The 20,948-nt window shown below is 44.7% G+C and overlaps 1 protein-coding gene across 2 annotated transcripts in view; it reads left to right on the forward strand.

The window, feature by feature from the left end:
* The first annotated feature begins 869 nt into the window (after nucleotides 1-869).
* LOC124605429 (COP9 signalosome complex subunit 1) overlaps nucleotides 870-20,948 on the forward strand; it is a 96,436-nt gene continuing 76,357 nt past the window's right edge. Inside the window, exons 1-2 of one of the 2 annotated variants that reach the window (XM_047137089.1) lie at nucleotides 870-1,016; nucleotides 1,568-1,657. In XM_047137089.1, coding sequence (XP_046993045.1) covers nucleotides 984-1,016; nucleotides 1,568-1,657 — 123 coding nt within the window. In that variant the 5' untranslated portion in view covers nucleotides 870-983. Of the gene's footprint in view, nucleotides 1,131-1,567; nucleotides 1,658-20,948 lie in introns of both variants that reach the window. The other variant, XM_047137088.1, reaches the window with a different exon arrangement.

Raw genomic sequence — 20,948 nt, forward strand, 5'->3', positions numbered from 1 at the left:
GAACGATGTCCTGGAAGGCAGAACATATAGCAGCATTAAGAAGGAAGTGATGGGCTGTCAGTAAAGAGAGAATCAAAGAGGCTGCTAACCAGGGCCAGTTTAAGCCTCAAGCAACACAAGCAGCCACTTGGGGTGCCAAGCTGAGAAGGGAATCAGAGGCGCCTACATGAAAAATTTCTATACGGGGTGCAACTTAATTAGCAGCGAAAACTGGCATGAGTGAAAGCACGCCCCAGGGGTGAGGGGAAAAAGGGAGCCACATTGTATATCGTATGTGCGGGAAAATGTTCTCGAACTGGCACTGCTACTAACATAGTAGAAAACTAATAATGATGACGATGACGAATAAATGTTAGTTGTTGAAGTTCGTATGAACTTTATTTCCTCTGTAGTAAGGGACTACGGAATTTCTCTTAACTGTATAACTCTAATAAAGCATACCTATTTACAGGTTACAGTTTTTGGGTATAAACTTTTTTGTCTCTTTCATATGCGTTAAAGCTTCACTATTTATTTTCTGTAATGTTAGGTATGACAACTTTATATTGTTGCCTGAAAAATGTTAGTTCCAAAGTTACGTGACTAAGTGGTCGATAACCAAGTGTGTCTTATGCTTGCATTTTGTTTCTGATTATGAAGATAAGTGATTCAGTGAGAATAGCGGTATTTGCTTTTCGATTTATAATAAGAAATATGTTGACTTTTGCTTGGTTACCTTATCGCTCCTAGTTCACGTTTACACGCTACTGTGACACAAGAACACCTCGATCATCTGTCACTTCTTTGGAATGTGTAGATAAAATCCACTGCAACATCAATAATATTCTCGTTACTTATAATTTAGCAATAAGTTAAATTAATTCAGAATATGAACAGTTATGTAACATATTCTGCTGTGAAAATTTTGTAGGAGGACCCAGTGATAATCTTCCAAATAAGTTGAAGTCTATATCTTTGATCAAGTGTCCGCAGTTTACATCAAAATGCCGCTGCCGATGCAGTCAGCTTTGTACCAAGTGAGTGTGGAAGGGGTTGAGAATTGACAGAAAAGAGAAGTTAATTGTTTTGTGAGAAATCTCGAATTTTGTTTTGCTATGCGGCGCCTCGCGAAGTATTTCAGTGACAGCCATGCAAGTATAGTTCGTGATTTTCAATGAAAATCTTAATATGATTTGATAATAATGTGTCGTAACCTCAAGAGGCAGTATGTCATTCGTCTATTTGCATACATTGAATTGTTTTATCAGAGTTGTATCGTCGTTAGTAATTCTTCACGCTTGCGTAGTACAGAAAAGTGCAAAGAGGAATCGATTTGGATATAAGCAGATCTCTAAGGCAGTAAACGCAGAGCTGTAATATAAACACATACTATTAGAGATTGGTGCTGTCAGTGAAATGCGTGTTTTTCTTTCGAAGAGAGATGTTGTTTTTGTTACTATTTGATTTTCTTTGGTCATAATTAGTAAACTCTGTGATCACAACTTTGACCGTGTTATACTATGAGGTTAATTATCACTCATCGGTGTTGGATAGAGTCTGTTTAATGTTGGGAGTATTTGGTTTTCAGAGTCCTGTTGAGCCAATGCAAGTAGATGCACCTCCGGAGGATAACGATAATAATGAAGAGGAACCATATATTGTGGAAAACCCAACGTTGGTGAGTAGTAATACAGACTGCTGATTTGAAATTACGTCATCTATATAAGGGCGTGTATAAAGTATATGGAATATAGCGTATACGGTATTGCTGATGTGAGTAGAAATGAAAAATTTGAGTTTGATTTTGGTCCAGCTGTTTTATGCTGCCCAGTGGATAAAAAAAAGACTGGGTAGTATTACTGTAAGGAAGTTGTTCAGAAGCATGTTAACCAACACTGGCATTAAATTATACTTTTTAACTGGGTTGTTATCGTTGTCATTAGCTCCTTTATGCAATTGAAGGTATGGATGTTCATCTTTGTCCTTTGGCACATTGTTCTCAACAGTACTCTATCTCGACATAAGACACTCTGTTGAGAGATTTGGCACATGCTCTGCTCATTTGTGATTTGAATGTGAGCTTGTCAAGAACAAGTAAGGTGTTTTCCGATTGAGCCTGTAAGATGTTATTAGTGTTAGATGCTGATATGCAGTTCTACCTGCATTTGTTTACATATTTTGTTGGCATATGGTTACACAAAGTATCGGAATAGCAGTAAATCTTGAACATACTTTACTTAAATATATTTTGAAAGTGAACAATGGTTTACAGTGTGTGTGTAATTTCCCGAACATGAAAGCCAAAGTCATGCTGTTGACAGAAATAAATTGTATGGTATATTTGCCCCTTATTCTTGTACCTCAGCAATTACCGATAGTGTAACAGTGATTTTCTTGCCTCAGTTAAAGGTTTTGGAATAAATGCTATTGTGACATCCCAGTGTAGGAGGCAAACAAGCTGTAGTATGTAGTGCAGTAAAGGAAAGTGTGACTTAGATTAGATTTACTTTCATTCCAATTGATCCGTAGTGAGGTGGTCCTCCAGGATGTAGAACATGTCAGAAAAAGAACAGTACATGACAAATATTTACAACTCAAACAAATAAGCTAATGTACCATTCCACAGGTCCCAAGTGGAATGATAGTCATTTTTTTATGAACACTGTGAAAGAATCATTTTACAAATACTAACACACTGAATTTAAAATATGAAAAGTTTTTATTTAGTTATTTATAAGGTAATAAACGTGTAGTACAACTACTATAATATCTGTTTATAATTAACACATTACTGCACTGAAATTCTGCAGAAGTTATATTGTACTTATATATATATTTCTCCCACGTGGAATGTTTCTCTGTACACACACACACACACACACACACACACACATCAGTTGGTTCTTCTGAGAAATTCATCAATGGAGTAGGAGGAGTTGGCCACCTATAAATCCTTTAGGCTTCTCTTAAACCGAATTTCATCGGTTGTTAAGTTTTTTATGGCTGCTGGCAAGTTATTGAAAATGTGTGTTCCTGAGTAATGCACACCTTTTTGTACAAGGCTAAGTGACTTTAAATCCTTGTGAAGATTATTCTTATTTCTAGTAGCCTATTGATTCCATAAATTGAGCTGTTGGTTTGAAAAAGTAATATATTTTTAATGAGTAATTTCATTAAAGAATAAATATATTGGAAAGCAGTAGTTAGTCTCCATAGTTCCCTAAATAGGCTTCTGCAGGATGTTCTTGAGTTCAAACCACATATAACTCCTACTGCACGTTTTTGTGCCCAGAAAACTTTAGCTCGGCTTGGTGAATTACCCCAAAAAATAATCCCATATGACATTATGCATAGTATGCCAGCTTTTTCATTTTTATATCTCCTATGTCTGACACAATTCGCATTGCAAATAGAGATCTGTCAAGACGCTTCAGCAGTTCTGTGGTGTGTTTTTCCCAGTTGAATAATTAAATACACACTTTGATGCTAAAATGATTGTTTCTCGAGCAATCACACATTCACAGTAATTGGGATGAAGAATAGTAGAAATTACAGCATCTATAAAGTAAGGTTAGGGCTATTACTGAATGAGGTGGCACATTAATTCCCTGGAAGATTTAATTGTTCCCTGATTGCCAAAAACTGATTATGGCAAATGCTAGAATGGCTTTTGAAGTTTTAAGAAATAAATGCAACAAGAGACTAACGAATTATCTCACTTATTTACACACAAAATATATAGAATAAAACACTGCTGACACTTTCCATCAAATTATATTTCTGAGTAGATACTCTGTGCAGTGAGGCAACAACCTTAAGTAACAATTTGACCAGTAACTGGTGCTTGTGCAGTATTATTTTTCAATAAAGAGTAAAATAAGTGTTTTAGAATGTAGATATTTCTTTTGTTCAAAGTATCCATGAATAATTTAGTATGAAAATGTCCATTTTTAAAAGTCGTATCCATCCCTGAAAATGAAAGACCAGTAACAAAATCTTGTCTATACAACACGAAGTTATAGTTGAACAGAACAATAGATGCTTCATTAGGCTACATGATAAGGGCATATTAGATCTGAATGTGCACAGAACAAAACATAAAATTTGTAACAAATGTTGTGTAACTGTGTGTGAAACTGTGTAGATGACTGAAAAGGCTTTTCTGACAATTAAGAACATGCAAATCATAATATTAGTACTGGAATCTGGGGACAAATATTGTTATTGTTCTGTGCACATTATATTGTTAGTTATGGACATTGTCTGCAGTCTGCATGCCTATTTTGTTTTTCTGCATGTAGGTACTTTCCGAGGCCACTTATGTACATGAGGTCTCTAAAGTAGACTGCAAAATTTCTGTCCCTTTGATTTGACAGAGCTATGAAAAACCTAAGGCGAAACAAGACACATACAGTATGTGACATTTCCTCAGAATTATTGAGAGACTTGGGAGAAACCATACTTGACAAAACTATTCTTAGTATACAAGATATGAGACAAGTAAAATACCATCCTACTTAAAGGTGAATTTCTTTATCTGAATTCTAAAGAAGACTTGTGCTGACAGTTGAGAGTAGAACTGAACCATCAACTTGATAAGTTATGGTTGCAAAATACTGACACACATTATTCATAAAAGAAGGGGAAGACTGGTAGAAGCAAACTCCAGGGAAGATCAGTTTGGATTCCAGACAGATGCAGCTACACTCGACGCAATACTGACCATATGACTTATTTTAGAACATAAATTGTGAAAGGCCAACATACGTTTATACTATTTGTACATTTAGAACATGATTTTTGACAGTGTTTACTTTAATACACTCTTTGAAATTCTGTAAACAGCAGGCATAAAATACAGGGAGTGATAGGTTATTTACAGATTGTGCTGAAACTAGACTCCAGTTCTAAGAATCAAGGGGAACAAAAGGTAATTACCAGTTAAGCAGGGACAAACAGGATTCATTCTGTACATTGACTTAACAGTAAAAGAAATCGAAGAGAACTTTGGAAAGTTCAACAAGAAGAAATAAAGGCTTATACTTTGCTGATAGCATTTTGATTACAGTAGACAAAAAAGAGCTTGGAAGATTGGTTCAGTAGCATGAGCAGTGTCTTGACAAGAGGCTATCACATGATTATTGGCTAAGTAAAGTAAGGGTAATGGGATGCAGATGAATTAAATTGAGCAATGCCGAAGTATTAGATTAGGAAATGAGGCCACAAAATTTGCAGACAATTTTTTTTTTTAATTTTATTTGGGCGGTAAGATGACTGATGGCAGAAATCAAGAGGATATGTTAGTGGAGACTGCCAATAGTTTCCTGAAAAAGTGGTCTTCTGATTAACCAACATATTTCTGATCTTGATATGTGCCCATATCATGTTGCCCCTGCCATCTTTTGGCTGTCAACCATACAGCCTCTTCCTTCAGTCCAGTGGCTTCACTACAACAGTTGCGACTGAACGATCTTTGCAACTGGCCAGCTTTAGGTGATATCACTTTCTTGTCACTGCCTGATGAATCAGTTGCCATGTTGTATCTTTCACCTATAGATTGCATTGATGAGGTTGTGGAAGACTTCTCCAATACAGTTGTGCTGCTGGAACTACTATTTCCCTTTCTACAGGCCCACACCACTGCTAGCTGGTGTCGTGATGGACCAGAGACATTGCAACAGCTATTCAGTATTGTTGAAGGGCCCAGCAACGTCTTGAGTGACATCCTTCATGTAGACCTTCATTATCTTTAAGCAGCTTTGTGCTAGTTCACACTATTTAATTAAATGTCTCCTCTTTCAGAAGATATGCCACTTCATTCGAAGTGTTGGCCAAGCTCTGTAATCTTCTAACCGGCAAAAATCAGCAACTGCTCCAGATCTCATCCTAATGGTGGTATTTGTACCAGTGTCTGTTCTTGCTAAACACCTTGCAACTCACTATGCAGCAGCACTGACACCAACTTCTTACTCAGCTACCTTTCAAACGCATAGGCAAAAAGTTGAAGAAATCTCCCTACCATTCACCTACCCCACCCCCCTCAGTCTTGCCAAATTACGTAATACACCTTTCGCTGATTGGGTAAATGCTTCAGGCTTCACATGCTACAGCTCCAGGCTGTGGGGTGTGATTCAACTCATAATCAGATGATACAACTTCTGAATGTTACTTGGAGACTTCATCGATTCATGTTCTTCACCTGTATTTGGCTAGGTGTTTTCCCTTCGCAGTAGCGAGGTAGTATCATAGCCCTAATCATTAAATTATGTAAATCCCCCAACATCCATTCAAAGGTATCGGCCATTTACCTCGCCAGTATGCTCAGCAAACGGCTTGGAAGGATGGTAGCCTGACAATTACCCTGGGTTCTCAAGTCACAGAGATCTATTACCAGCCATCTGATTAGGAAACAACAATCTGACAAGTCTTTCTAAATGCCAGCACCTCATTGCACTCTTTTTCGACTTACATAATGCAAATGGCAACACATGATGGTATGATATTTTTCTTACCCTCTGTGAATGGGATTTCAAAGCTCGGTAAAGATTTTTGTCAGAGAGCTAGTACATCACTCAGATCCATACAGGTTCTAGAGAACGCCATGCAGCTGGGCTCTGTACTGAATGTCACACAACTGAATGTCACACACTTCCTCATGATCAAGGGGCGTGTGACATCCATCAGACAACTTTTCTCTCCTATGTCCTATGTTGGCGATTTTCACATTTGGTATAGCTCCCAGTCTTTGACATTGGCTGAAGCTCGTAGGTCCCATATATGGGACCTCTTCTTGGACCCTTTCCCCGTGACTTCCACCTTTCTCCCCTAAAAATGCGAGTTGTGCACTATTGGGACTCCTCTTTGCTAAAAAGCTGACTTGACGGCCGCGTATTCGTCAACTAAATACTAGCTGCATGTAAACGTTTAACTCTCTCTCAGCTTCATCTTGGGTTGCGAATCACGCTAGTCTCCTCCATATTTACTGACCCCTGGTCTCATTCCGATTGGATTATGGTTGTCATGATTATGGCTCAGTGGCTCCTTCAGCTTTGGAATTGTTGGACCCAGTCCATCATTCCGGAGTAAGACTGTTCACTGATGCCTTCTGGACTAGACCCACAAACAGTATCTCTTCCAAAGCAGAGATCCTCCCTCTTCAGTTCCAGTGATACCAACTCTTGCTCACTTAAGAAATTACCATCTGAGATTTTCCTAATCACCCAATCAATCAAATTCTTTCTGTATACAGTGGGCATAGTCTCCCTGACACCCACCCTCGGGTGGGATTACCAGTGGGAATGTGCCTGGAGGCTGTCTGCCGTGACCTCCGCCTAACTTCCTCAGAAAGTGCTCCACACACTTCCCCACTTGGTTAGTACCCAGACAACATATTAGGACCAACCTACTTCAGGGATCTAAAGTTTATTGCCTCTATGAATATGAGGGTGCTGCTGTAATTTTTGCTGGTGGCTCTAAAACCACAGATTGTACAGGATGTGCTTTTACATTTCCTGCCAGTCAAGAAGAATATTTGTTGCCAGGAACACTTAGTATTTTTACAGCAGAGCTGGTAGCCCCTAACAGAGGCCTATGTTTATTAAACAGATACACCTCATCTGTATTTTAATTTGTAGGGATTCAACCAGCAGTCTTCAATCTGTTGTTTGGTGTTACTCTTGTCCCTGTGATCTCTGCTATTTCTGACTGCCTGACTTTAGCCATACTGCTCAGTTCCCATTTTCTGGGTCCCCAAAACTTGGGTTCCCTAGGGGGTGAATTGGCTGACAATTTGGCTAGAGAAGCAATTCTCACCAGCATTCACTTTGATCATCTTGGGTGTGAATTTGCAGGTGCAAACAAAACCTCTTATCACTTGTAAATGAAACATCTGGTGGTCTACTGCTGCTTCTAATATACTCTGTACTGCCAAGGAGACTGCTGCTGCCTGGCACTCTCCTGCTGGCTGGCACTCACTTCCATTCCTCCTGGAAGGAATCCATTTTCTTACATCACCTCTGCATTGTCATATTAGATTGAGCCATAGTTTCATTTCATGCAATGAACCACACCCTGATTGTGGTTACAAGATGTTATGGACAGTACCTCACAACCTGGTGGAATGTGCCAAACCCCCCCTCCCCTCCATTCTCTATGTCAATGCGAAACATAATCTTCAACAAGTGAGGTGGCCGAAGCTTTGCATGGAACTTTCACATGGTCCTAAGGACACAGTTAACCCCACGGCTCTCCGCTGTCACTTCCTTTAGATTCTTGACATGTGCCGGGACCATGAAGTGGTTTACACCAACTGCTCGATGGCTGATGGTCACATTGGCTTCACATATGTTCATGGGGGACGTATTGAACAGCACTCCTTGCCAGATGGCTGCAGTGTTTTCACTGCAGAGCTGGTGGCCATTTCTTGTACTCTTTGATTGCATCCACTCATGCCCTGGTGAGTCATTTCTTCTCTGTACTGATTCCTTCAGCAGTCTACAAGCTATCGACCAGTGCTACCCCCGCCATCCTTTGGTAGTGACCATCCAGGAATCCATCTATGCCCTGGAATGGTCCAGTTGTTCCATGGTGTTTGTGTGGGCCCCAGGCCACATCAGAATCCCAGGAAATGAACTTGCCAACAGGCTACACGGAAACTGCTTCTGGAGACCAGCATCCCCGTAACTGACGCATCATTATTATACCACATTTTTCAGATTTGGGAGACGGAATGGCGTAATCTCAGTACGCACAACAATTTGTGACCCATTAAGGAGCCTATGAATGTGCGCCCTCCATGCGGGCCTCTTGCAGGGATTCTGTGGTTCTCTGCCAGCTCCACATTAGCCATACGTGGCTAACGCGTGGCTACCTACTTTGTCGCCAGGACCCACCTCGGTGTCACTGTGGCTCACATATGACTGTCATCTACACCTTGCCGGACTGCCCACTTTTAGCCCCTCTGCAGTGGGCTTTTAACCTTCCCAGCACCCTACGTTCGGTGTTGGACGACAGTGCCTCAACAGCAGATTTAGTTTTAAGTTTTATTAGTGAGGGGGGGGGGGGAGGGGGGGGTTTAATCGTACCATCTAAGGGTGGCCATTTAGCCTTCTCTCAGAGGCCACCACCTTTCTTCCATTTTAACTCTGTCACACTTTCTTTGCATTTGTTTTTCTTGGTGGTTATCTTTTCCTCACATGTATTCATCCTGCCTTGTCTTTATGGGTTGGACATTTTAATGTATTGCAGAGTAGCTGGCTCATCCTCTTTTATTATTGTGATTAGCCAGCCCAGACCATCTGCTCTAGGGTTTTAATACCTTCTTCTACTTTTCCTTGTGGTGTATGTTTTCCCCATTTTCTGTTCATTCAATTTCTTTTTAGGTGTGGTTCCCCATTCCTTTTCCTCCTTTTACTTTCTCAAACCTATTTTGGATGTTTTTGTTCCTTGAGCTTTGCTTGCGTCAGGAAAAAGTGACTGGTGATCCTGTAGTTTGGTCCCTTTATACCCCAAACCAATCTCCCAACTAGAAGGCATTCTATACCTTTAACTGTCTTCCGCCTTAGTCAGGTTGGTGGGGGTTGGATGCTGGTGGGGCTTCTCCTGCCGCGCGTGAGCCCTGGGGGAGACCCCTTGTCTGCTATGACCTGTGTTCTTAAATTATTGCTCAGTTCTGGCATCATTATTGCTTCCAGTACCTTGATTTTATCACTGCTATGTACTTTCATTATTCAATCTGCTTTCTGGTGGATGTCACTAACTTTCGATGAGCTACCTGTTGACCAAGAGACTGATTGCATCTCTGTTTAGTCCCTTAACCCCCAATCAATCAACAGCGACACAGTAAGGTGCATGTGTCCATTGAACCTTTTTGAGAATACAAGGTAACTGCACATATTCCAGGTGTTTGGAACACCCAATTACTTCGAAATTTATGATAAAACCTCCGTTGCTTCGCATTATCTGCACCTATACCATTGAACTTCACTGTTGAGCTCCACAAACATTTCTCCTTGTCCATAATTTTTTTATGGCGTGACCAAAAGAGGAGTTGTTGGTGTTCTTCAGTGAAAACATTTTGAGAGAAAAAAATTCTGTCATTTCCCAGTTTGCTGCCATTGTAGTCAGTGAACAATTGTATGAGTGCATTTCGAAAGTATTTGGCTGCTTTTCAGTTTGATAGAGAGAGATTACATTATAATTCATCAAAAATTTGTCATAATGCTCTTTCTGCACTCATTTAATCTTAGTCCTATTTATGCTTTTTAAAAAGAGGAGAGTCTAAAGTATGTGATGATGAAATTCTTTGTCCTCACAGTAACTTTCTACTGTGACCATTGAAGCAAAATGGATCTTTCCCATGTGTCACAACCTTGTTCACTCGTACATGTTTGTGTGTTGTGAGGTGCTTTTGTTGTACTTTTGCCATTTGAGTGTTCACATATTGCAGATTTTGTGATAAATTTTTGATGCTGAATATTTTTTGAATGAAGGAAAACCACATATTATCATTGATGAAGGGTCTTCAAAACACGCGAAAGTTATTTGGGGTGTATGCCAAGCAAATGTTCTTGACTCATAGTTGTTCATGACATGTATTATTGGCAATGTTAAAAATATCACGTACTGTCCGTTTCTGTATTTCAACATGTTAATAACATTGGCTACATTTTGTAAGGTTATACATTGTAGAAAAGTGTGGAATAATAGAAGTCATTCTGACTAGACAGACAGACAAATGTAAATAATTTAGGAGCAATGGTAACAACTCGCTGAAAAGTGGAGGCAGTAAGTCTTCCACAGGTTTTGTTATATGCCTTTTGATGACTCCATGCCTCTAATATTAACGAGCTGTTACCCATGCCTGTAAATTATTTACATTTTACCAGGACTTGCCAGCACCATGTGTAATACAAATACTTAAAACTAACAGACTGATCTACTGCAGCCTTTGGTCGGTGGTCCAGCCTGGCTCCTATAGTTCCCACCTTTTTATTCTCTTTTATATTTGCCATTTTTAATGTTTCCTTTCCTAAAATTTTATTGTCTTCTTTCCTAAAATTTTATTGTCTTCTTTCCTAAAATTTTATTGTCTTCTTTCCTAAAATTTTATTGTCTTCTTTCCTAAAATTTTATTGTCTTCTTTCCTAAAATTTTATTGTCTTCTTTCCTAAAATTTTATTGTCTTCTTTCCTAAAATTTTATTGTCTTGTATGAGCTGCTCGTTTTCTTGGGGTAACATAGGGTGAGTAGTACTGGTCAGATGCAGAGGGTGCTTCTCCCATTGCAAACCATATCTGGGTGACTTCCCAACTGCATCCTGGTGGAGCGACTCTCCCACCTTGCTCCCTCTCACTCCTCTCCTACTTCTCCTTGCTTTTACCTCTTTCTTATTATACCTTGGTTGCAATCGGGCTTCTCAGGATTTGCCTTTTTTATGCTTCCTCTGACGATCCGTGGTTCGATATGTATAGGATGAAGGGACTGGTGACCTCGCAGTTTAATCCCTTTAACTCAAAAACACCAGCATACTAATCTTTTGCCAGAATTGAGTCGTCCATTTGTGAGCCTCCAGGTGTCTGTATGTAGGTTTGCTTGGATGTTGTTAGTTCCTGAGTTCCTCTTCAAACTGCACCGGAAACAATGGCCGTTCAGATCCAATTGGGCTCTGCAGTAACAATAAGCACTCTTTATCTCCCACCAGGCTGATCTGCCAAGCTTCCTGCTCTTCTTAAACTTCCTAGTCAGTTCGTTACCTCCTCTTTTGCCTCCTTGGGAATTTTAACACCCATAACCATCTATGGAGTGGTATTGTGACCACTAACTAGGGCAAGACTGTTGAAAACTTGCTGGCAGCAATTGATCTGTGCTTCTTCAACATTGGAGCTCTCCCACACTTTAGTGTGGACACATCACTTTCTTGGCCATTGATCTGCCCATCTGTAGCCCTGGATTCTTCCCATCTGTTCAATGGACAGTTCATGACAGTTTGTGTGACAGCAATCATTTTCCCATCGTCTTATTTTTGTTCAGCATCACTCACCTGGGTGCCTTCCTAGGTGGGCTTTGACTTACCCAGGTGAGCCTTAACTAATACGGATTGAGATACCTTTTCCTCGGCTGCCATCCCAACTGCTCCATCACATGATGGAGTTTGCCAGACACCATCCTTTCGGCAGCTGCTTCAGCATTTCCTTCTTCTTCAGGTTCTCCCCGATAGAAGACTATCCCTTGGTGGACCCCAGAAATTGTTGCAGCTATTAAGAACTGCCATTGTGCCTTTCATCACAACAGACAGCATCCATCTCTCGACCACATCCTGTCCTTTAAATGGGATGCTCAGACCTGTGATTTTCTTAAGTGCGAAGTGGATTTGTTGGGAATGATATGTTGCTGCCATAGGGCAGCATAATCCCTCTTCATGCAGGTATGGTGAAGTATCAGGTCCATTTTCGGCTGCCATCCTCCTACAGGTGTTCCAGGAATTTCCCTGAACACTATTATCCTCACAAGCTTGGTCTCGTATTGCTGAGAATTTTACTCAAGATTTCGCCCATGCCTCAGTGTTTGCTATGTGCCTGTATTCCATTATCTCAGATACCATCTGGAATGATTCCCTTTATCACAGACTGCGAGGAGCAATACACAGAGCGCAATCTTTGACTTTCATTCATGGCTTCCATTTTTCAGCTGCCAAGACCAGCATTATGCATTTCTGTTGTTTCTGTACAGTCCATCCCCAACCATATCTGTACCTTGATGGCCAGTCCCTCAATGTGGTGGACTGGTCTTTGATACCCAGTTGACATGGCTTTCCCATCTTCAACTAAAGCAGACGGGTTGGTCACACTTTTGAGATTTTCGATGTGTCTGCAACACCAATTATAGTGTGGACCACTCTACTCTGATACTGCTCTACACAGCATTGGCTCAGTCCCATCTATGTTACAGGAGTCTCGCATAGAGCTCGTCACCACCTTTTACATCGCGGGTGCTGGATCTGATACATTACTGTGGGTTACGATCATCAACTGGTGCCTTTTGGACTAGTCCCATGATCAGCCTTCTAATGGACATGAAGGTTCCACCATTGCAGGTTCTGCACCAACAACAGTTGATTGCTTATGCGTTATGCATCTGCTGCTCCCAGGAGCACCCGAACCACTGTCTCCTCTTTCCAGGTACAGAGATCAACTTCCCACAACAGCAGCCCAGGTGTGGGGGTTACAATCACCATCCACATCTTGTCCCTTTTTTCTCTTCCCCCATTCACAGCTCTGTCTTGATCTATCACAAGGTCTGAAAGCCTCAGCTCATTCTGAGGCCTTCCACTGCCAATACGTCTCCATTCTTGGTGTGTTTTGGTTGCCAGTCATGCAAGCTTTGCTTACGTTCGTAAGGATTGTAATGAACTCTGCTCCCTGCCAGGTGGCTGCAGTCTTTTCAGTGCAGAGTGGCTAACCATCTCTCGCCCTCTGGATTATATCTGTTCCTGCACCAGTGAGTCCTTCCTCATCTTAGCAACTGTTTGATAAGTTTACAAACTCATGAAAAGTTTTACCCTGGCCATCCCTGACCATCCAGGATTCTCTTTTTGCTCTTGAACTGTGAGCCCGCTCAGTGGTCTGTGTGTTGACCCTGAGTCACGTGGGGATCCTGGGGAATGAATTCACTGACAGGCTGGCCCAGTTGGCTACCAGCAAGCCGCCTCTTGAGATTGGTATCTGGAATCAAATCTTCAGTCAGTTTTATGCCATCAGATTGTAAGGATTTGGAATACAGAATGGTGTACTTTGACTTTGCTGAACAAACTACGGGTGGTAAAGGAGATGACAAATTTGTGGAGGTCCTCCATGTGGGTCTCTCACAGTTAAGCTATCATTATTTGCTGGCTCCGCATTGGCCAAACTTAGCTGACTCGTGGTAATCTCCTCCATTGCGAGGATCCACCCCATTGTCGTTTCAGTGTCCGTTTGATGGTGGTCAACATTTTGCTGTTCTGTCCTAACCTAGCCACCTTGCAGCGCATTCTTAATCTTCCTGACCCACTGCCAGTTGTGTTAGCAGACAATGCCTCAGTGGCTGACCTAGTTTTATGGTTCATTCGTAAAGAGTTTTTTTCTTGCCACCCTCTCTAAGGCAGAGTGCGTCAGCCACATTGGCCCAATGAGAGTTTGGCAGGATGCCCTGTTGCCTCCTCTGCCCCAAATGGGCAGTGGCTGTCTGGGCTTCGTGGTCCACCCCAGTGCTGCACTACCCACCCTTTTGCTCTTCTTCCCCCTTCTCACATGTTCTGTTTGACTTGGTACTTTTCCTCAGTTTTCATGTGCTTCTCTTGCCTTGTTTGTGTCACTAGTTTTTCCGGGTATTGTTGGGTGCGGAGATCTGGTAAGTGGCAGGGAGTATGGCCTCCATTTCACTTTCTGCCTTGGGGGTCTCTGGCTGCTCCCTGGATGGGGCACCTTGCGTGCCTTTTTTTCTTTCCCCCTTCTCGTCTTTCTTATTCCCTTCCCTAGGCTGTGTTGATATTAGAACCTTAGGATTATCTTTCCTCGAGTTTTGCGCACTAGGTATGTCTTTGGTGGGTGGTTTTCTTTAATTGCCTGTTCCAGGTAGGAGGGACTGATGACCTCATAGTTCAGTCTCTCTAATCATTAAACCAACCGACCAAGGCCATGGTGCAATTCAAAGGCAGGCACGAGGATTGGTTCATGGCCTGTGGTGATGTTGGGGCAAAAAGACCTAAGATGGACTGCTGTGTGAACAAAGCACCATGGTAGAAGTAAGGTGAAAGGATGAATTTGCAAAGGAAGTCAGCCACTATGACGAGTTCAGCCATGTTGGCAACGGAAAGTCAAAGGACAACATAGCCTATCCATAAGTTGTATGACTAGGTCCACAGTGCAGTTCTCATGGATATTGTTATCATTAGCTGTGTGCAGCTGTGGTCTGAAGTTTTCAGTGTGTGGTTCAAATATCTGACGAGGCACTGTGCACGCATCTGAACCCGTGTCAGTGAAGTAGTGTAAATCTATGGGATGGTCAAAGAGATACAAGCATCCTTTGGAGGATGACTTTTTTGTAGAAGGGAGCGACTTGGTGATGTGGCGGGGGCCAGTGCACCCAACATGGTTCATGTTTGTCATTTGTTGTAACAGTAAGGCTGCTGGCAGTTGCAAGCAGCTACATCATACTGCACTGGCTACAGTGAATGGGAATCAGCTGGCACAGCGTTTGGTGCAGGTGGTGTGGTGCCATGTGCAATCAGCATTCAGTGCTTGGAGAGGGGCCCCATTACGTCAGCTTCGCTGTCTGGTTGGGTCGTGGCGGTAGTGGTACCTGAATTGATGTGCTCCTGTGCTGTATCACTAAATAAAACCTGTCTTCTAGGGTGAGATTTTTGTTTAACAGATTCACTTTGTGCACAATCATTGTGCCCCCCAGGGGGTCCACAACTCGTTTGTGGATACGTGCGTGGCGAGCACGGGGCCCCGAGCCATTGCAGCCTTCTTTCTCTCCCGGGCTGGATTTCCTTTCCCTTCCCCTCCTTTCCCCTCCATACCCCTTTCCCCTCGCCCTCTCCTCTCCCTCTATTGGTGTCCTTGCTTATGTTGGCCCCCGCTATCCTCCTGGTTCTGTTGGTTTTACATTCCGGCTTTGTTGCGTAATCATCTCCTCCTTTTGGCATTCCTTGGTCCCCCTCTGGGGTTTGACCTCCATTCCAAAATTTCTCTTCCGTAGTGTGAGCCATTTGGGGAAGAGCACCTTACCTAGTGTCTCTGACGTGTGCCCTCCTAGTACATTCCACCTTTTCTTTTACGTCGTTGTCTGATGCTAGGGTGCATAGCCAGCACGGTAGCCAGCCCGTGTGGTGGGGTCGCTATGTACCCTTTTGGTTGAGCCCCCTGAACACAAAGGGATCAAACTTCTGATACCTGAGCTGTGACCTCCTCATGCATGCCTTGGAGTGGTTGCTCGTCATCCTGGAGCATCGGAACTCCCGGCAATGGCCGCCGTGCCAGACGGCCCTTGCTGTGGCTGGGTGGCGCCCGTGAGGAGAGCCCCTGATCGGAGTGGGTGGTATCAGGGCGGACGCTATGCCGATGAAACGCATACGGGTCCAAAACTCTGGCCGCTCTTCTGCGGCCGTCTCTCTGCGTGGTACTGATTCCTCAAGTGCTGCTTCTCTTGCCCCTTCGGCCTTCCCTTCCGTGGCTACCCCCTGGGAGGAGGGTCAGGCCCGTCGTCTAGGGGCAAAACCTTTCCCCCGTTATCTAGTTTGCACCAGGACTGATGGAGATACTTTCACCAGTGTCAAACCTTTATTCTTTGTGGAACACATTGAAGAAAAGTTCGGCGAAGTGGACTCCCTGAGCAAGATGCAGTCGGGTTCGTTGCTGATAAAAACTGCTTCGGCTGCCCAATCTGCAGCCCTTCGTGCCTGTACCCATCTTGGCACAATTCCCGTGTCCATTACCCCTCACCAGTCTCTAAATATGGCACAAGGTGTGATTTTTCACAGAGACCTCATCCTCCAAACTGATGAGGAACTTCGGGACAATCTCGGACGGCGGGGTGTTCACCTTGTTCGGCGTGTTCAGAAGGGTCCTAAAGATAATCGTATTGACACTGGTGCCTTTATCCTGGCCTTTGAAGGGGATACCCTTCCTGAGAAAGTTAAGATTATGGTCTATCGCTGTGATGTGAAGCCGTACATCCCACCTCCTATGCGGTGTTTTAAGTGCTTGCGTTTTGGCCACATGTCTTCTCGCTGTTCCCAGGACCCTCTCTGTGGTGACTGTGGACGTCCACTCCATGAGGGGAGTCCCTGTGTTCCCCCTCCTGTATGTGTAAATTGTCATGGTAGTCATTCTCCACGTTCAGCAGATTGCCCAGTCTATAAGAAAGAAAAAAAGATACAGGAGTATAAGTCCCTTGATCGCTTAAGCTACACAGAGGCCCGTAAGAAATATGCACGATTGCACCCTGTGTCCATGACATCTAGTTACGCCTTGGTTACATCTTCATCCCTTCCTCCCCCTTCCTTACCCCCATCCCGGACCCCTCTCCTTCCCCCCTCCCCTGCGGCTCCCACACCTTCTCCTCTGGGCGCTGCTCCCCCTCCCCAGCCGGAGAAGTGTCCCACTCCTTCGGCGTCTGCCGGTCAAGGGCGCCTCTCCCGGGATGCCCCTTCCCGGCACCTTCCAGGTCAAAGGTCTGCTGCAGCGCGGCGACCGCGAGAGCCGCGGTCTATCGGCCCCCAGGTCGCCCGGTCTCTTTCTGTTCCTGATCTTGCTGCAGCTGGCTCCATTATGCCACACAGCCCTCCTCGATCTCAGCCTGAAAAGAAGAAGAAACATAAGTCCCGGGACAAAGAGCCTCTGGTGTCACCGGAGGTCCCTTCCCCGACTTCACAACCGGATTCTGACCTGTCATTTATGGATGTCGCCCCCTCCTTGTCGGTGACGGGTGGGGACCCGGCTGTGTGACTGGATTTAGCGTGTTCAGCCCTCATTTAAACCATCGTTCTGTGGTTCTCCAATGGAATTGTAATGGCTACTATCGTCACCTTCCGGAATTGAAATCCCTTCTTTCGTCCTACTCAGCAGCTTGTGTGGTTCTCCAGGAATCTCATTTTACTGGTGCTCACTCACCGACCCTCCGTGGGTTCCGTGTTTTCTGTCGAAATCGGGTCGGACCCTTGCGGGCTTCTGGTGGCGTTTGTACGTTGGTCCGTACAGACATTGCTAGCACGTGGATTCCTCTCCAAACTACATTGGAAGCGGTTGCTGTTAGGGTCCACTTAGACTCTGCAGTCACAGTATGCAATCTTTATCTCCCTCCTGACAGGACTCTTACACCTGCTGCCTTAACCACCCTTCTTCAGCAACTTCCTCCTCCTTGGGGATTTTAATGCTCATCATCCTTTGTGGGGCAGTGCCTTTCCATCTAGACGAGGTCTTCTTATAGACGAATTTATTGCAGACCACGACCTGTGCCTTCTTAATGATGGCTCCCCTACTCATTTCAGTGCTGGTCATGGTACCTTTTCTGCCATTGATCTTTCTCTTTCTTCTCCCTCTCTCCTCCCTTCATTACACTGGTCGCCACACGACGACCTTTGTGATAGTGACCATTTCCCGTTGATTATCACGCTCCCTTCCCGCTCCCCGATGGAGAGGTTACCTCGTTGGTCTTTCCACCGCGCCGATTGGCCTCTATATACTGCACAGGTCGAGTTTTCTCCCTCTTTGTCGGATTGTATTGATGACGTCCTACGTGACGTGTCTGACGCGATTGTTCGCGCTGCTAACCTTGCTGTCCCGCGCTCATCTGGACAATTTCGTCGTCGGCAAGTCCCGTGGTGGAGTACGGCCATTGCCATCCGTGATCGCCGTCGAGCTTTGCAACACTTTAAGAGGCACCAAACTGTAGCCAGCCTTTCTACCTTTAAGCGCCTTCGCGCTAAAGCCCGTTATTTAATCAAACAGAGCAAGCGGATATGTTGGGAACGATTCGTTTCTTCCCTTGGTTCCACTGTCCCTCTGTCACGGGTATGGGCTACACTTCGCTCTCTCCAAGGTTGCCGTCGGCAGTCCACCCTCCCAGGCCTTCACCTTCCAGATGGCATTTGTACGGACCCATTAGTTCTCGCAGAACATCTTGCGACCCATTTTGCAGTGGCGTCAGCGTCGGCCTCCTATCCAGCTGCTTTCCTTCATCAAAAACAGCAGGCTGAAGCTGTCACCTTATCAGTCAAAATATCCACGGGTGTGCTGCCGGTCTATAGTGTCCAACTGTCACCTTATGTTTCACCACTTGTGAGTCAGAATCTTACAACGAACCTTTCACTGAATGGGAATTTCTTTCTGCTCTATCTTCTTCTCACGATACGGCCCCTGGCCCAGATTCCATTCATAACCAACTGCTTCAACATCTCAGTGCTCCACAACGGCACCATCTTCTTCGGGTGTTTAACCGTATCTGGCTCCAGGGTGACTTCCCTTCTCAGTGGAGGGATAGCATTGTGGTTCCTGTCCTTAAGCCTGGTCAGAACCCCCTATCTGTTGACAGCTATCGGCCAATTAGTTTGACCAATGTTGGTTGTAAGTTACTTGAACGGCTGGTAGCCCGTCGGCTCACTTGGGTCCTCGAATCTCGAGATCTATTGTCCCCTTACCAGTGTGGCTTTCGAGAGGGACGATCTCCAATCGATCATTTACTTCGCTTGGAATCCGCAGTTCGGCAGGCTTTTTCCCAGCGCCGCCATTTGGTTGCAGTGTTTTTTGACCTTCGCAAGGCCTATGACACGGCCTGGCGCCATCACATCTTACTAACCCTTCATCAGTGGGGTCTTCGGGGCCCACTCCCGATTTTTATCCGCCAGTTCCTGATCCATCGGTCATTCAGAGTTTGAGTTGGTACTGCTTTTAGTTCTCCACGGACCCAGGAGACGGGCATCCCACAGGGTTCTGTCTTGAGTGTCCTTCTTTTCCTCATTGCTATCGATGGACTTGTGGCCTCTGTCGGTCCCTTGGTCGCCCCTGCCCTGTATGTGGATGATTTCTGCATTTGGGTTAGTTCCTCCTCGATGCCATCTGCAGAATGGCAGCTCCAGGTGGCTATACGGCGTGCCTCTGCATGGATCCTTTCACACGGGTTTCAATTCTCTCCTTTAAAATCGCGGGTGGTCCACTTCTGTCGCCGTACTACGGTCCACCCTGATCCAGAGCTCTATCTCGCTGCACAAAGATTGCCTGTGGTTCCACAGTTTCATTTCCTAGGTCTTCTTTTCGACAACAAGCTCACTTGGCTGCCCCATATCAGACTCCTGAAGGTAGGATGTTTCCGTAAACTCAATGTCCTTCGCTTCCTTGCCCACTCCTCTTGGGGTGCGGACCGTTCCCTCCTCCTCCGTCTTTATCGTGCTCTAGTTCTGTCACGTTTGGACTATGGTTGTCAAGTTTATGGTTCAGCTGCTCCTTCCACGCTGCACGTGCTGGATCCGGTCCACCATCGTGGTATCCGTTTGGCCACCGGTGCCTTCCCTACTAGCCCTGTTGATAGTCTCCTGGTTGAAGCTGGGATCCCCCCCCTTTCTGTTCGGCGGTCCCAGCTTCTGGTGTCTTATGCCCTTACTATCCGTTCTTCTCCCGCTCATCCTTCCTATTCTATCCTATTCCCAGACCATGGACGTCGCCCGCCTGACTCCCGCCCTCGGGCGGGTTTACCGGTTGGACTGCGCCTTGCGTCTCTTAACCGTGATTTTCGGCTTCCTTCTTTGTCCTGTCTTCCTCGCTCCCTCCCCTCCACCCCTCCTTGGTTAGTTCCTCGGCCTCGAATTCGGATGGATCTCCGCCGCGGTCCGAGAGATTCCATCCCCCCAGTGGTGTTCCGTTCCTTTTTCCGCCAAATTTTATGGGAGTTTCGGGATGCTGTTGTTTTTTACACTGATGGCTCTAAATCTGCTGATCATGTGGGGTATGCCTTCACGTCCTTTGTTGGAACGGAAAATCATCTACTGCCACCCTCATGTGGGGTGTTTACTGCGGAATTGATGGCAATTTCCCGGGCCCTTACCTTTATTAAACAATCCCAACACAACCGCGTCTTGTTATGTACGGACTCGATGAGTGGCCTTCTTGCTATTGACCGGTGTTTTTCGCGCCATCCCTTGGTCTCTGCCATCCATGACCATCTCGCTGATCTACACCGTGCTGCTTGTTCCATTGACTTCCTATGGGTCCCGGGCCATGTGGGTATCCCGGGTAATGAGCTCGCTGATCGTTTGGCTGGGGGAGCAGTTACTTACCCCCCGTTTTCTGTAACCCCTCCTGCAGCGGATTTACGGCTTCACATCAAATCCCACTTTGCACAGTCATGGGCCAATTCTTGGGAGGCTACTCCACTGTCTAATAAACTTCGTGCCATTAAGGTGAATCCAGGCCCATGGCGTTCTTCCTTTCGCCTCT

This window comes from Schistocerca americana, chromosome 3, assembly GCF_021461395.2.
Source record: "Schistocerca americana isolate TAMUIC-IGC-003095 chromosome 3, iqSchAmer2.1, whole genome shotgun sequence".
Taxonomy (NCBI): domain Eukaryota; kingdom Metazoa; phylum Arthropoda; class Insecta; order Orthoptera; family Acrididae; genus Schistocerca; species Schistocerca americana.